General features: G+C 42.4%; 2 protein-coding genes and 1 long non-coding RNA gene across 3 annotated transcripts in view; 1 reads left to right on the forward strand and 2 right to left on the reverse strand.

The window, feature by feature from the left end:
- ccnk (cyclin K) overlaps positions 1-3,494 on the reverse strand; it is a 4,115-nt gene extending 621 nt beyond the window's left edge. The window contains exons 1-11 of the mRNA XM_019882650.1: positions 3,328-3,494; positions 2,551-2,792; positions 2,394-2,475; positions 2,087-2,218; positions 1,891-1,996; positions 1,747-1,804; positions 940-1,109; positions 657-862; positions 559-589; positions 396-467; positions 3-13 (exon numbers count right to left, since the gene is read on the reverse strand). Of these exons, the coding sequence (XP_019738209.1) occupies positions 3-13; positions 396-467; positions 559-589; positions 657-862; positions 940-1,109; positions 1,747-1,804; positions 1,891-1,996; positions 2,087-2,218; positions 2,394-2,475; positions 2,551-2,792; positions 3,328-3,483 (1,266 nt within the window). The 5' untranslated portion in view covers positions 3,484-3,494. The remainder of the gene's footprint in view (positions 1-2; positions 14-395; positions 468-558; positions 590-656; positions 863-939; positions 1,110-1,746; positions 1,805-1,890; positions 1,997-2,086; positions 2,219-2,393; positions 2,476-2,550; positions 2,793-3,327) is intronic.
- Positions 3,495-8,719: 5,225 nt separating this feature from the next.
- The window catches only part of bcl11bb (BCL11 transcription factor B b), a 38,818-nt gene continuing 31,032 nt past the window's right edge, over positions 8,720-16,505 (forward strand). Inside the window, exon 1 of the mRNA XM_019882651.1 lies at positions 8,720-9,472. Coding sequence (XP_019738210.1) covers positions 9,409-9,472 — 64 coding nt within the window. The 5' untranslated portion in view covers positions 8,720-9,408. The remainder of the gene's footprint in view (positions 9,473-16,505) is intronic.
- On the reverse strand, positions 12,912-13,707 carry LOC109523541 (uncharacterized). Its single transcript, XR_002169789.1, has 2 exons — positions 13,312-13,707; positions 12,912-13,227 (listed from the first exon to the last, which is right to left on the reverse strand). It is a non-coding gene; the product is annotated as an uncharacterized LOC109523541 (long non-coding RNA).

The following is a 16,505-nucleotide window of genomic DNA, read 5'->3' on the forward strand; positions in this document are numbered from 1 at the left end:
GCGGGCTTGCGGTCTGGAATGGAAAAGAAAACAAGACAACACATATTTCCACTCCACGACATCCATGGTTTACATACACAACATTGAAAGAATATTTTTTCCCCCAAATCGGACTTTATCGCAGCATGTTGCAAATTTTAAGAACTAAACATTTTATTTTGGAAAGGGGACAAACTAGAAGAATGAAGTTCTCCATTTTGACTTTTTTCCTCCCTCCACAAAAATCTCAAAAATGAACTTTCCCTCACAATGGAGCATTTTTGTCAAAATATCATAAACCTCAAAAAGTTCTTTTTCTGAACGTACATCATTTTTGACAAGATCTTTTGATGGCATGTGTTTTTTTATAAGGCGCAGAAGAGGCCTGAGGTTTTTATTTTTGTGCATGTATGTACCAGGCGGCGGCTGCGAGGTGGGCAACGGTGGCATGGGGCTCTCCAGTCGAGGAATCTTTGATCCAACTTGTTCTGAAGATAAAAGGAGATCAAACGTGCTCAAATATTAAAAAGCGTGATCAATGGCTATTATTCAAAGAGATAGGTGGTGGGGGGACTGTACCTGGGGGCTTTGGTTCTTCCTTGGGGGAGGTCTGCGTGGAGAACCAAGATTTTAGTGACCGGAGGCAGGAAAAGGATGCAAATGAGGCGCTCGCTCACGTGTGCTCGTTTGAGTTGTCGGGTGGGGCTGCCGCCCTGCGGGGACGCCTTCTTGGCCGGCGGCGGGGGCGGGTTGGCGGCTAACGGCGGCGCCGGAGGGGTGGGGGTCAGGGCGGGGGCGGCGGGCGCCCGCTCCTTTTCCTGCATCTGCTGGGGGATGGGCTTGTTGCCGTGGGAGTACAAGTCCAGGATCTGATGGCAGATGTCTAACACACAACATTGGCCTTTCCTTTACAACTTTGTTTCGACAGCGTCTTTATGTTCCGCTGATGACGGGCAGTACCTTCCAGAAGCTCGACGGGGACGTCCTGGACAAACTGCTCCCACCATCGGCGGGACGACTGCTTGGCCGTCCACTCCTGGATGTCGAACTTGCACAGGCGGCCCGCCAGGTACATGACGGCCACGGCGATGATTTCCGGCTCCCACTGGAGCGACAGCATGGTGCACAGGCTGCTGGGTGGAGGGCCATTTTGGTTACTACGGGGCTGCTGGAAGCCTCACCCGTTGTTGTTGTAGTAGATAATTTTTTTTTTTTTTTGCATCCCCTTAGTTGGACCCCTTTTCCTGACAAATACGTGAAAAAGACGAGAAAACAAACATACAAAAAAGACTCCAAAAATAAAACCAAAAGTGGTCATTTTTCTAATTATTTATACAGAAAAAAATACACGATTATGAGGGGAGAGTAAAAGGGACGATACCTTGATCCAAGTTGCAAGTTCACATTTTTTTTTTAAGAAGAAAATGACATTTTAGGAATATTACAACTTATTATGTTGTCAGCAAGTAGTTTCTCGAAATAACTATTTTACAATGTCAGCACCATTTTTCTCCTAATCCCACTTAGTCCTCCAAGTTGTGTGAATGGCAATGGCGTAAGAGTACATTCTCGCCATCTAATGACGGAGCATTTGATTATTCTGTCTGTCACTATACATTGCTGGCATAGAAAAATGATTTTTAAATTGACTAAATAATTGAATTTGGGAACAAATTCAAGTGAATCTGATGGCACAGTCCGGTGCAGCCTAACAGCCTGGTGGCGTTTCCCCATCGTAGCTCAAAGGCGATGAATGCGAGCGGTCACCTGTCGTTGACGAAGGTCCAAGCCATCTGGAGAACCTTGCACACTTTGTTCTTCTCCCCTTTCGCAAACGCAAAACGTCAATTGGCAACACTCAATGACAAAAATGACCATGTTCATCGTGTGAAGATATATCACCGCGCCAACCTTTGAGCTGCTTCACGTAACGCAGGAGGAACATGTACGGGTGCTCCACCTGCAGGTCGAACTTGATCGTCTGCAAAAGGATTCGCTCCAAAACCATCACCTCCTCCTGCAACAAACACAGACGCACCGTTTGCTTGCATCTTTTTCGAGCAACGGCGGTCAACTTATTTCCCATAAAAATGGTTGCGAGGCGCACCTTGGGGTCGTCTCCAAACTGAGCAAACTGCACATCGTTGAGCAAACTGCGTGCCGTCTTGATGATGTCTTTACACTTTTTGGGGGTTTCCTCCACTTTGCCCGCCAGAAAGAGACAACAAGCGCCCGTCACCTCAAACACAAACACCGCGTTAATGTTCCATTTTATGAAAACTATTTTCTCAGTTAAAAAAAAAAAAAAAAACATTTGAGAATTGGACTGTACCATTTTTTATGGATGCATGTTTCTCGAGAAAGATTATTTTCCTTAAACTTATTTCCCCCGCCCCCCATAAAACACAACTTACATATCTGGGAAACTGCTTGAAAGAGTGAAACATATAGAAGCGGTGGAAGTAGATGATGCCAGTGGCCAGTGTGTCATAATGTCTGCCAGTTGTCAAGGAAGCAAAACACAGACGCAAGACGTGCTACTTTTGAAACACAGGTCAAAGAAGAGGATACAAGCCAAGTCGGGTGCCCACGTCGAATATGAAGCGGGCCCCCTCTCTGCGGTAGCGCGCTTCAGTACCCGGGTCAAGGCCTTCCGACTGAGAGGGTGTGTGCGCCAAATCCTTCTTGTCCCAATACCAGCACGGCTTGATGTGGTCCAACATGGCCTGTTGGCTCGCCGCGGCATTTTCTTTCGACTCCTTCGTCGGCTGGGGGGAGGTCACTGAGGACGAGGGACCAGCGTTGACCGCCTGCTAGGGGGTGGGGTGGGGGACACCACACATACATACACACCATGAAAGATGGATCTATAGACATATATATATATATTTTAAACGGTTTTTATCGATTTTTTTATTCCACATTCTTATGCATCATCGATTACATACTTTCTAAGCTTTCAAAGTTTGTTAAGTGTCTCGTGAGTTGAGCAGAAAAAAAAATTCCTGTCGAGTACAGACCATTATGACTTAAAAGAGGCTCAATATTCCCTCATTCATTACGTCAATACATTCAATTATGCTCACAATTAGCACATGAACCTGAACAGCTTCGTGAGATCACCGCACACTGACATTAAATTATTGAACACCCTGCACTTGTGATATTAGGCTATTTAAAAAGCGAAATAATTGAGGGAGAAAAAGTGAACGTTTCACTTTGTCATTCACGCGATGCTGGCGAGCTAACGAGCTAGCATGCCAAGCTCGCTTCGATAGCGTCACGGCGATCCGAAAACGCCAATAATTACCAGAATTTGCAATTTTCTTCAGACGGAGGGTATCCTACCTTTAACATTAATTCGCCGGCGTAAAATATCCTTCCCGACGACTTGCAAGAACAATTGTTGGTCAACTCCAAATATGCTAGCAAGCGGCATCCATTGTGACTGGAAAGAACGTCGCCATTACGGATTCCAACGGATGTTGCGTAGTGTGACGTCATTAAGCGTGTTTAGCGATACCCGGAACTATGGCACGCAAATTTATCCGTCATGAACATCGTAGATATAAATGGAATTACATTTTGCGCTTAATACACCGCCGAGCTTCGAAATATACGACGACGACTAAAAAATAAAAAAATAAAAACAAATAAAAGAATTCCCAACCACGACTGAACAAGATGTTACAATTGGCGTTAAATTTTTGTTTTTAAGCCTTTCATATGTCTGCTGCATTTTATTCTGATTATTTTCTATTAATAATAATAATATTGTACTGTTATCGTTTGAGGCACTTTTATATATAGTAGCTGCACTTGCAATTACGAACACTAGACGGAGCCAAATAACTACTTGTCAATTTGGACAAACCGATGTTTCATTTAATCAAATGTGACACCTGACACCGTTTGTAAAAATGAATTTCAGATCCAAGTAGAGGAGGACAAGTGGCGTCTAATTTAATCAAATGTGACTCTTGACAGCATTCACAATTATTACTCATAGTACAATGAGAGAAATGTGTTTTGCTTTGTGCCGTATCTGAAATTATTCGTCGTGCTAGAATCAGAGAGAAATGTGTTATGCTTTGAAAGGATACACATGCACATTGTATTTCTGCCGTAATTTTCATTGGGAAGATTGGCATAGTGCTGCACGTCAAAATACAGTTATACATATATAAAATACATAATCAACCGTATACCGTCCCAGTAGTATATTTTCACCCTTCCTCGGTCATGTCTATTATCATTATTTAGAGCATGAGCAGTGACTGTCATGCAATACCATGCTAATTTGGCTACTAATATTTCCGAAACAATTAAAATTGACATCATGTCATGAACAAACACGGCCTGCCGTGAAAAAAACAAGTTTCTGAATGACATTGGTCGACCCGCCTTGATTCATCTGTACATGGCGGGCGCACCTCTGAGACGCACCCGCAGTGAATCATTTAGGCCCCCCTATTAAAATCTGCATTCATTATAAATTCATCGGCGCTCGGACAAATCCTCTTAACTGGTGGATGGAAAAGGAGTAAGAGCGTCATCTGCTTGTATCGCCCGTAGCAAGGGAGCGTCTCAATGTGTCACTCACGTCAACACATGCACGCGCGCGCACACACACACTCCCGGATTCCACAGTAAATCAGCTTATGAATAATATATCTATCTACTTTCTTTATTAATATTAAACATTGCATAATGAAGCGCTGCGCCTTCAGATGAGTGCAATATTCATATTTCCATGAAGTGGACCTCTCATTGTTTATGTCATGCTGAGCTTTGACGCATCCAAATGGGCGCGGCCTTTGACCCCAAGGGTGCCACATTCATGTGTTTTCTTTTTTCTTTTTTTTTAACCTACTTTTGACTCATAAAAACTGCATTGTGTGCACTGTTTGTCCTTGTATCTGTTGGCCTATTTTTATTTTTTTTGGAGGGTATCATTTTTTTGCCTAATTTGAAAATGTATTTTATTTTTCAAAAGGGCAACTTAAGCTTTTTACAAGTAATTTAATTTTCCCTTTTTTTTTAAATTAATTTCTCACTTGTCGGATATTTATTTAACATTTACGTTTTTTTTAATTGTCCTTTTAGTGAAAACGAAGGTTAAAATGTTACGTAAAAAAACACTGGTTAAAGCTTTTACGATCTGGATGGTTTCACCCAGGAACAGACCATTTACACATCCACCGCTCCTATAGGGAAATGTTTATTTATTTGGAATTGTATTTGCAACAAAGTGACCAGGCTCATTTCTTGGCTTGTGTTTGACGTCCGAAGTTACTGTGTGTCATGTGAGCGCACCAAAACTTTTTTGCTCTTTGCCCGGTTTCTTCCAAACACCCCGAGGTGCGTTCAGGTACCCAACGGCTTGACAGCGGCACTCAGCATGCCCCCTCGGAGGCAACACTTTGGACTTAAAACATTTCTCATGTCCACAAACGGTATTTGTGGTGTATGCCGCGCACCCAGTGTGCAGGCTAAACTGCCTGCGCATACAAGCTATAATGGAGACATTGATGTATTATTGAGCGCACCCACGGGTGAGGATCAAGGGAGTCGGGGAGAGTGTGTGTGAACTCGGGTTTGTGTTTTTTTTTTCCTTTAGTATCTGCTGGAGTCGCTGCTTGCAACAAGAACAAAATATAATACATGAAATCTGAAAGCACTCGCCAAAAAGTTTGGAAGTGTGTACAGCTACAGATTTCTGCCAGTTGGGGGCACCAGTTAATTTTTCAGCCGCACATTTGGTCTCACAATTTAGCGATGTCCATCTGTCCAGTACAGTGGTGCCTTGAGATATGAGCGACCAGACAGTGAATTTTTCGATATACAACGCCGTTTTTTTTTTTTTTTTGCCACTCCCAGTTGAAGTTTACTGTCAAAGTAAACATAAAACCAAGAACTTTACACATATTGAGGAAACAACCGCATGCAGTTAAAGGTGGGCTAAATGGAATTGAATGAAAGTTCTTACCACTGCTCATGCAATAGCACAGCACAATGAAATTCAGTTACAACCTGTCCAAGAGACGACCAAAATAAATAAAGAAATAAATAAGAAACTTACCAACAGAGCGAGACAAAACAGAGAAGCCTGACGATTCTCCAAACAGCGTCCCGATTACCTTAGATAAAAAAGAAAAACAAGTGTTGGGACAAGTGCCAAGGTTTGTGCCTATAAAGGATGGTGCACAGTATTGGATTGGGAGAAAAAAAACCCTCTGTGACAGTTACAACTACTTAAATAAAAATACAATATTTGAATACAGTATTTGTATTGTACTAATGAGCACCATCTACATGGCTGTTATAACACGTTGAGCAATGCATACTTGACCACAAAGTGGAACAACACATTGAGACTGATAATATACAGTTGGGGCATCTTGGTTTGGGGGCTGCTTTGCTACCTCAGAGCTTGGACCGATTGGTAGTGAAGGAAAAATGCTTACCAAGATATTTTGCAGAAGAACTCAATGCAACAGGACAATGACCCAAAGCACATAAGTAAATCAACAACAGCATGGCTTCAACAGACGAAAAGACGCCTTATGGAGTGGCCCAGTCAGAGTCCAGACCTCAACCCGACAGATGCTGTGGCATGACCTCAAGAGAGCGATTCACACCAGATATCCCAAGAACATTGCTGAACTGAAAGAGATTTGTAAAGAGGAATGGTCCAAAATTCCTCCTGACCATTGTACAGGTCTGATCTGGAACGACAAGAAACGTTTGGTTGAAGTTATTGCTGCCAAAGAAGGGTCAACCAGAAATTAAATCCAAGGGTTCACTTACTTTTTTCCACCACGCACAGTGAACGTTGACATGCTGTGTTCAACAAAAATGCAATATACATATTCTTTATCCTCTATACAGAACAAGTAATCTGGGAAAGGCTTGCCGAGGAAGGACGGCCTTTGTCGTGCCATCTCTGTCCTCCGTCGCGCGAGCGCGTCTGCCGAGGTTACGTCTACTTGAGCCAGAGCCAAGATGACATTTCATTTATATAAATAATTAGTGGCTCTGAAAGTCCCCGAGGCCTTCCCCACAGCAATCAAACTTCTAATGCTCTTAAAATTGCTCACCATCTTTTATTAATGGCCCGGCGTTAAATGTATCGCCGCTGTGGCGAGCAGGAGAGCAAACCCTTCTTTTCTTCTGCTTCTTGTGGTCCGCCAGGAAATGGTGTCAACATTTAAACGGCACTCTTTTATATTGGACAATGTATTGCTACTGCATTGGATCAGGTCACGGACGGTGAATGATGACGGCTCATTAGTGCTTTTTAATAGCCTTGGACTTTATAAAGCACATAGCAATAACATAATTAAATGCAATGAAAATAATTAAATGGTGAATTGATTGCGACACTTTCTGGTTGGCACCACTTCTCCACCGGGGGCAGTATAATACAGTCAAAAGACACTAATGAAGAAAACTTTCACAGCAACTTAAGTGACACAATGGTCAGTTAAAAAATCTCTAAAATCTACAAAACCTGTAAAATATACTTGAATAGCTGATTAAAAAAATACTATTGGGTATTTTGTATATAATTCAGGCTCTTCTGAGTTAAAAATAAAGTCTGAGAGCAAAAATTCTTTTTTGTTTGTTTTTTACTTAAGTACTTTACAAAAAACGGTGCTTCTCACTTTGAAAGATTTCAATCAGTACCTCTATTTAAACCTGTTAAAAAAAAAAAAAAAGTATCAGTACTTCAATTCAAGTACAGGGTGTCAGTACTTTCGCCACCTCTGCAGCTCCAGGCAGGCAAACCATGAAAAGAGGCGACACCTTGGCATGTTTCGCAAGGGGCCTACTCGACTGGGTCAACAGAGGGCGCTGTTGACTCATAACATGCGTGTCGATGGTCACGGCATCGGCCAAGCGGCAGCGCTTTTCACAGTCCGTGTCAACTACTTCACTGCAAACTTAAAAGGATTTTTCATTACTTTTAATTTATGCTCTTTAATGTAAGAGAAACGATATTTAAAATTGTGCATACAACACTAAATATATACACATTTTAAAAGATTGTAATTATATATAATTTTTTTAAAATGTCATACGTTTTCCTGTTTTGTCAACGATTCAGTGTGACGTTTACGGCGCCAATTGCTGCAATACAGCTGTCAATTTGAACAAGGGCAGTTTCAAGTTATTGATCAAAATATAAACTAAAGACATGTATAAAAAGCCAAAACATTTCGAGAGGTCAGAAAATTAATTTTTGAAGGAAGCCATTTTCCGATGCACCTTTCCCCGCTATAGTGACATTTTCCAGATTCCGATTGACTAAATTGACTTCTGATCGGCTGAAACGCCAGTGTGACCTGCATTTTTTTTTTTTACAATTAGAATTATTATTAAAATAATTTGTATGTTTTAACTTTAGATTTAAGCGTGACAGTCAAAAAAAAAAATAGCTGTCGGTCACTTTCTTCCTGCTTCTGATTGGCCAAAATGGTAGGGGTGGATTACAGCGCCTCCTGTTGGTCTGGCATGCATGTGGCAAACACGCGTACATGGCAATTATTTTACACTGGAAGCCTTTTGTTGCAAATAATAAAAAAAGGGGGGTGGGCATGTACAGCCCCAGCCTTTGGCCCAACTTGATCCGACCATGCCAGGCACTTCTCAAAACGCTGACACACACACACACACACACACACACACACACACACACACACACACACACACACACACACACACACACACACACACACGGGGTCGTCCTCTTAAACAAGACCCAACAGGGAAAGCGGGAGAAAACATTTGGACTCTCTTGTTGGACAAGGAGGAAGAGGAGGAGGAGGAGGAGGTGTCTTGTCTGCCCGTGCATTCTCTCTCGCTCGCTCTTTCTCTGCCTCGCTCTCCCTTTCTCTCTCTCCATCAGCGAGTCTCCCGCCACAGGAGCCAAGAGTTGCCGTTCCGAGCGCCGATGCCAAAACGCACACAAGGACCCGGTGCCAAAGGGCCATTTTTTTTTTTCTGAGCGCACCACTACCACCACCAGCAGCGAAAAGAAGAGGACGGTGCTTGCGGCAAGGATCCTAAATTTACACTGACAAGAAAGACGCATCGCAAACGCAGGATTTTGCAGCTTTCTGTTTTGGTTTCGGCATTGTGGGTTGTCACTCCTTTTCCCCCTGCTGCGCGCGTCCAGGTGTTTTTGTTTGCCTCCGAAAGAAGGGACAGCGTGCAGCGTGCATCCTTCTCGCCCGCCAAACTTGTGCGGCAATTATCGAGGAAGAAAAGCAGATCAAATCTAATCCACATTTAAAGAAGAAGAAGAAGAAAAAAAAGGAGGAGTAAGGGTCCGCTCCAGCCGAGAGCCACCAGCGGACCGACAAGACGGTCCGAGCCGACTCGAAGTGCCGTTCACCGGGCGATGCCAGAGTAAATGCCGGGGCGATGTCCCGCCGCAAGCAGGTGAACCCGCAGCACTTGTCGTTGAGCCACCGGGAGACGGCACCAGGTGAGATGCACGCCGAACCCTTCACGACATCTTTTCTGTGGCCGGCACGAAAAAAAAAAAGCCCCGCGCGTCGATATTTTTTTTTTTTAACTTGGACGCGAGCGAATTTCAAAACTCGCATTTTCTCTTGTTGGATTTCGACACGTGGATCTCTCGACAAACACGTAAACATCACGAAACACACCTGAATTATCGACCGTCAAGTCCCAACCGCGGTACAGAAGACGTTTGCGTTGAACTTCCTCGTTTATTTAGGAGCGGGAGAAACTGTCTTTTCTTTCGAAACGACGTCCGGCGATAATCTCACCGCAAGTATTGTTTGGACAAACGTGCGCGTGTTGTTTGAACACAAATTATTTGCGTAAAAAAACGTAGCTACCTCATTTGAACAATCTCGTGTGCATTGCACGTGCACCTCACGCCAATTGCACGCGTCCGTCACGTTTAAGTTACTTTGGTTTCTTATTGCAATCGCCATCACACAAATACGCACACGCACACACACATACATACACACACGTATACACACACACACGCACGCAAATGTTGCATAAAAGTTTGTTTAAACACAAGAAATCATGCATGACGAGATAAGAACTTTGGCTCATTTCATTTCTTAAAAGAATTTATCTTGACAAAGCCATTTGTGATTCTACACACTTTTATCTATTTGCTGCGCCGTAAAAGATTAAAAGTGTCCTCTAATCCGAATCTGAATATCAATTTGAACATTCATCGTCTCGGGTGCTGCCTGCTGCTCGATCCAATTTGATAGACGAGGCCTAATCGCGCTAATTCAATGCACACCAGCTCATGATGTAATCTGTGGCCAATGTTTTTTTTTTTTTTTTATGTGTGTGTTACAAATTATTGATCCTCATCACTTAGTGAGACAATTGAGGAGCTCTTTCATGCTATTCCCCCTTATTATTGCACTTTTATTATTGTTATTATTACAATCAGCGAGCCACGTTGCACACTTTGCATTATTTTAATTAGTCAAGTTGATTCATGTGCAGACAATTAATTTTAGAGTGCGGAGGAGAGCAAAAAAAAAAAAAAAATTAATAATCCAAACTACAGTTGCACCTCAGGGTGTGTGTGTCGAGTGCCAAGAGTGTTCATGAGTGTGTGACATTTACCTGCGTGCATCAAGACAAAAAAAAAAGTTTGCATATTTTCATTTGTCAGCTGCAGGGCACTCAGGCACTCAGTATGTGTGTGTGTGTGTGTGTGTGTGTGTGTGTGTGTGTGAGTGTGGAGGGGGGGCATACTGGGGGACAAATTTGTGGCATAACAGTTAAATATTTCCCACCTCCGCTCGCAGCCATGGGTCACTTTGTTTGACGTCTTTTTTTTGTCACTTTGCATAACACACACACACACACACGCACGCACACACACGCACACACTTGCTTGCTTTTGAACTTGAGCCACATGGAGGTGTCAAGACGAGCAACATGGTTGGCCGTGCAAAATAGAAGGGCCTCAGTCTGGTCCTACCTGTTCTGTACGGCACACACACATACACACACACACACGCACGCATGCACGCACGCGCACACACAGCCACAGACACAAACACAAACAGTGCAGAAGCGACAATGTTTGTCTTGTTTACTCAGGTTCACTCCAGACGTCTAAAAAGATGAGTCAAATCATTATTACGGCTCTGTGTGTGTGTGTGTGTATGTCATACAAGAACGCGTGTTGAACGGAAGCCTGAATGTCATCGCAGTAGGGCAAAACCCATACGCCAAGGCCAAACCGTCAACATTTTGCTCCCAGTGAAGGTTTAAGTCGCTTCTTTTGCATTGGTGTAATTCTGCTTCAGAACTGACAACTGCAATACACATGTTAGAAGTGAATATGTGTACTCGTGTGTGTGTGTGTGTGTGTGTGTGTGTGTGTGTGTGTGTGTGTGTGTGTGTGTGTGTGTGTGTGTGGAGGAAGTGTGTGTGTGTGTGTGTGTGTGTGTGTGTGTGTGTGTAGCGGAAGTCTGAATGTCACCCCCAGTGTGCCCACCTCTGCCAAGGCAAAGCAATCACAATTTGGACGTGGTGAAAACACACCTCCGCTTCATTTTGTTCTGTATTTTGGGTGTACAATGAAAATTGATATAATATGATATCATATAATATATTGCAACTTAATGCTTCACATACGTTATGCGTATAAAAAAATAAAATCGCACACTTTAAACAAGAAAAAAAAAAAAAAAACCTCATTGGAGCCAAAAAGTTTTAAAACGTCATTGAAGACATTTGAGGATGTTTGGTTGTCAACCCTACAGTCAATATATTTTAAAAAAAGACAGGGAAAACAAACAAACAAAAAAAAAACCACCACACACAAGTCTGCATACCCGTTTTAAATGCCACTTTTTGCAGGGTGACTGATCTCTGATTAACTCCAAATAAAGTTCTGACGTTCTAGTAGGCTTTTCCTGACTTTTTTTGTTTTGTTTTTTTGCTTTCTCGCAGAAGCCTGAAGGTTTCGTGCTAACACGGACTGTTATTTGAAGCCGTTCATAATTCCCACCATCTTGTCTGAGGCCCCAGTTCCAGCTGTGTGTGACAGCCTATCACACATTTTCCCATTGGTGTTTGGGAGACTTCGAGTGTCATTTTTTTCCCCCCTCTCTCTCTCTCTCTCTCCAAAATTTGGAAACGTTTGTTTCAATGAAGTTGAACAGGTTAGTGGTGGAAAAAGTTTGCCAACGATTTATCGTAATCTGATGATTAATTGCACAAGAATCTGACATTTGAACAGGGGTGTGTAGACTTTTTCTATTCACTGTCTACATGTCCAGGGTGTACCCCGCCTCTCAGACCAAAGTCAGCTGAGATAGGTTAACCCTAAACCGGCATAGTAAATAAACGGATGCACATAAGTTTGATTAATAAAAAAAAAAAAAATGTTGACTAAAAATGGGACTAATAATCCCCAAGATCTGAATTTGAATCAACAGTGAAATTTCTTCGACTGATTTCCCCTAAACGCAGAAATATGATCTTTCTTTTTGTTGTTCGTTTACGATAACAATGCGCGTGACCGTGTTATGAAACCGAAGCGCACCGACGTCGTCATTTTCTGGTTAGCGCGGCGAGCAGGCCGCATTTCATCAAGCCCAACTTGTTCTTGAACTGGGTTTGGGGACGAACGCAAAAGCAACCTCGCCGCCGGCCAATTCCAATTAGTGTTTACACTCAGGCAATGGAGGAGGAGGACAACACACACACACACACGTAAAAAAAAAAAAAAAAAAAAAAAAAAAAAAAAAACGGTCAAACTGTCTCACTTTGGACTTGAGCTTGTCACTGTGGGCTGTTTCCTTAAGGTGGATTGTTCCGGTTATCCGGAGTTGGATTGCACCTCAGGCTGGAGGAGGCAGAGGAGATTTGATTAAGTCAACACGTAATGAGCGGTTATTGTGGTCTTTTTTTTTTTAAGAGGAATAATGTAAAAAGGTTGAGCGCGAGTTGAGGTGTCAACTGTCAGGCGGGGTGTCCGCTTACACGAGAAGTCGCCGCAGGTGGCCGGAGGCCGCCATTCTGACAGTTGTTGGGAGTCGCACGGATGATGATGAGCCCTGCGGGGCCTTTGCGCCGGGGGCACCCCCGGTGGCGCAGAGAACCAGAATGGCAGCATATTTCTGGACAGGCGCGCGGAGAGTCGCGGAATCGAGAGCCTTTGTCGTCAGAGCCGCCAGCCTCCCTTCGTCTATTTACAAGTCGTCAAATAGCCTGGGAGATCTAAAAATGCAAAAAGAGTGAATTTTTTTTTCAATTAAAAACAATGGTCGGAAGCAAATGGCTTTTGTGTTAACGCCCTCTTACTTTGAAAGAGAAGGAGTCAAAAGTGCGCGTATCTGTTTTCAAACTGTCGGGAGTACAAGTCAAGCGTCGTGACTCATTCTACAGATACGTGAGAATCTCCTGAGGGACAAAATATTCAGTCAGTTTTCAATCGACGGTACAAGTGGCCGAAATTGTTGCGAGCGAGGTTGAGAGACACCATAACTTGAGTGGAGAAAAAAAAAAAAGAGCACAAAAAAACAAAAACAAAGTTTGAGCACATGCCACGTTCTTAACATTACTCAACAGGCCACGCCCCTTAAAGGGACACACACACACTGCACTACATCTGTTGTTGTGACTCAGCTTGTCCCAACATAGTGATTACACATTCTCGATCCCGTTTTATTTCTTGACATTGTCTGTTTTTATACAATACAGTGCGATTTAAACATTTTAAAAAATGTATTAAAAATGTAAAACTAAAACGATTCGGGGCATTCGTGGGAGTCGGGGGCTGAAATGACTCATCTACTTTCATTCTATTGAGATGCCATTCATTCGGGAACCAAAAGTTTAGCCAAAGAATTAAGTGGACGGAAATCACAGAAATCTGTTATTTTCCCAAAACTAAGTTGACCTTATTTTTTATTTTTATTATTTTTGGCATGTAGTTAAAAATAAAAACTGTGAGCCAAAGCCTATATTTTAGATCAGAAGATTTTATAGCACACTACTAAATTTATGAAGCTCCTCAACTATATTCAACATAGTTCCTCGGCAACAGAAGAGGGTGCATCCGCAAGAATTGTATCAAAGACGCGATTGGTCCCCAGAGCAGCACGTTGCGAAATGCGGCCGATATTTGGCATGTTATCGGCGGCAAGCTTTCTCATTCAACCACGTCAACAATAAGGTTTCTACGACTTCTGTAATTTGAGGTTTGGACTCGGTGTCCGTCAATCCTCGAGCCACACGCGCTGCCTTTCATTGCCTCTCTTCTTAAAACACATCGCGGTGGATTTCGACACACCAGACTACACCATTGCCGTGCCTACTTGCTTCGTTTTTTTTTTTTCTTCCAAAAGTAATACGAATTAGGCTTCCTAATAATATCGTGAGCAGTTTTCCACTTTCTCCGGAGTCTGAGAGCTCATTTCGAGCAAAAGAAAAAGGATACCTGCCATGCGCGAGACACCAAAGCGGCAATGTTGACGCGGCGTGAGAAAAAGCACAACTGAGCCTTTCAAAAAAAAAAAAAAAATGCACTCCAAGTGTGGATTGGGGTTGATTTACAGTAATAAAGCAGTAAGGGGGGATATTGAATATCATCGAGGCCGACTCAAAATTCTCCAAATATTCCAACTTTCTTCACGTTCTGGCAAAACAGAACGGAACAAACCAAACAAGAAACGCTAAATGTGAAGGAAGATATTCAGGAATTGTCAACCCTAAAAATGGTTGGTGTCTATTGTAAAGCATGTCTCTCCTTGTGGTGAGTTTTTAATAATTAAAAGCAGTGTAGCAACAATTATATATTTTGGGGTTTTGGATTTAAAAACAGACGAATAATTATGATGTCGAAATATTTCGGAAATGGCAGAAAAAAAGTCCGCAAATTGTTGCTTTCCATTAAAACGAACGTATAAGCAAATGTTCCCTTTTTAAAACAACAAAATATTCTTTAAGTTTTGGACAAACAAAAGAAACATGAAACTAAAACAAGCAAAAGAAAAAAAAAGTACATTTGGAGAAATTTGAAAAAGACTGAAAAAAAAAAGATTTTTAAAAGTTATCACCACATGATGTGCGCACTTACAACAAACTTCAAAAAAAAAAAATCGGACATCCACGTTTTTAGTTGACATTAAATTTGGATTGGAAAACAAAGAGATCTTAAGATTTAGATGAGAAGATAGATTCAAAGAACACAAAAAACGTTTGGGAGGTACGCGTATGTTTACGTGGACGTCAGGTTTTGGATAGTAAGAAGAAAAAAAAAACTTGTCAAAGTCTGATGATAATATTTGGGGGATACGTGTTTTTGCAATGGTCTTCTTTGAATTAAAAAAAATATATAAATAAAATACAAAAATTGACCATTAAAAAAAAAAAATCAACAAAAATACATCACCAAAAAAAAAAAAAAAAAATCACAAAAAAAAAGCTGCAAATTTTGAGGGAAAAAAGAATAAATTGATGACAAAAATAACAAACATTCTTTTCATTGGACATCAAGATTCAGACAGAAGGAAAAAAACAATCGAAAAAACGTAGACACATTTTTTTTTACAAGACAGCCACAAAAAAACTATCCGAAACCCAACATTTGAGCATGTTGAGTATTTTATCACTCTTTTAAAAAACATCTACTATCGATATCAAATAAGACAATTGTTTTTTTTTTGTGTGTTCCAATGAGCTAGCTCGCAACCTTTCGCTATTCTTGCAACATATTGATTATCAAGCTCGACTGATAACATGGATTATCGTGATCATCACTTGACAAAATCCCCACAAAGACTTTTTTTTTGTTGTTGTTGTTTTTAGGCCTAACATGAACTTTAGCATGCGCTAGCCGCTTGACGAAAGGCGTCACGTATAACGGATGCGCCTTTCCCTAATCTGATCTGCACACTTTTTTCTCCCTCTCTTTATTTGCACCATATGGCTACACGCACACACACACGCAAACACGAGCACACACACACACACACACACACACACACACACACACACACACACACACACACACACACACACACGCACACACACACACACACACACACACACACACACCGGAGTGTAAGTAAGCAGACGACAAGCTCACAGGCGTTGATTGGCTTCCGATTGGCTGTCGGCCATTTCACTTTGTTCCCTCATTTTGCTTGAATATTTCAGCATCGTCAGCCGAGCACATCTGATGAATTTTGTACGCCGCGCTCATTCGCTCGCTCTCGCTATCTTATCGCGCAAAAAGTTTGTCAAACGCCGATGCCTATCTGCCCACATCGCGCCTCGTCGAGTCATCTACGGCGACGGCGGGGATCGGCGGGAGCTCGGCCGCCTTTCCCCCCCTTCTGGAGCGCTTCGCCGCCTGCGGGGGCGGCGGAGGCTAAAGTGAGGCCGCTTGTCGTTTGAATTTTTGATTGCAGCCATCTGCGATGTCGTCGCCGGTGTCGTTCACTCCCAAAGGGAGCGAGAATCACCCACATGCAATGCAAGCCCCCCCCCCC

Source organism: Hippocampus comes, unplaced genomic scaffold (genome assembly GCF_001891065.2).
Source record: "Hippocampus comes isolate QL1 unplaced genomic scaffold, H_comes_QL1_v1.1 scaffold5, whole genome shotgun sequence".
NCBI classification, from domain to species: domain Eukaryota; kingdom Metazoa; phylum Chordata; class Actinopteri; order Syngnathiformes; family Syngnathidae; genus Hippocampus; species Hippocampus comes.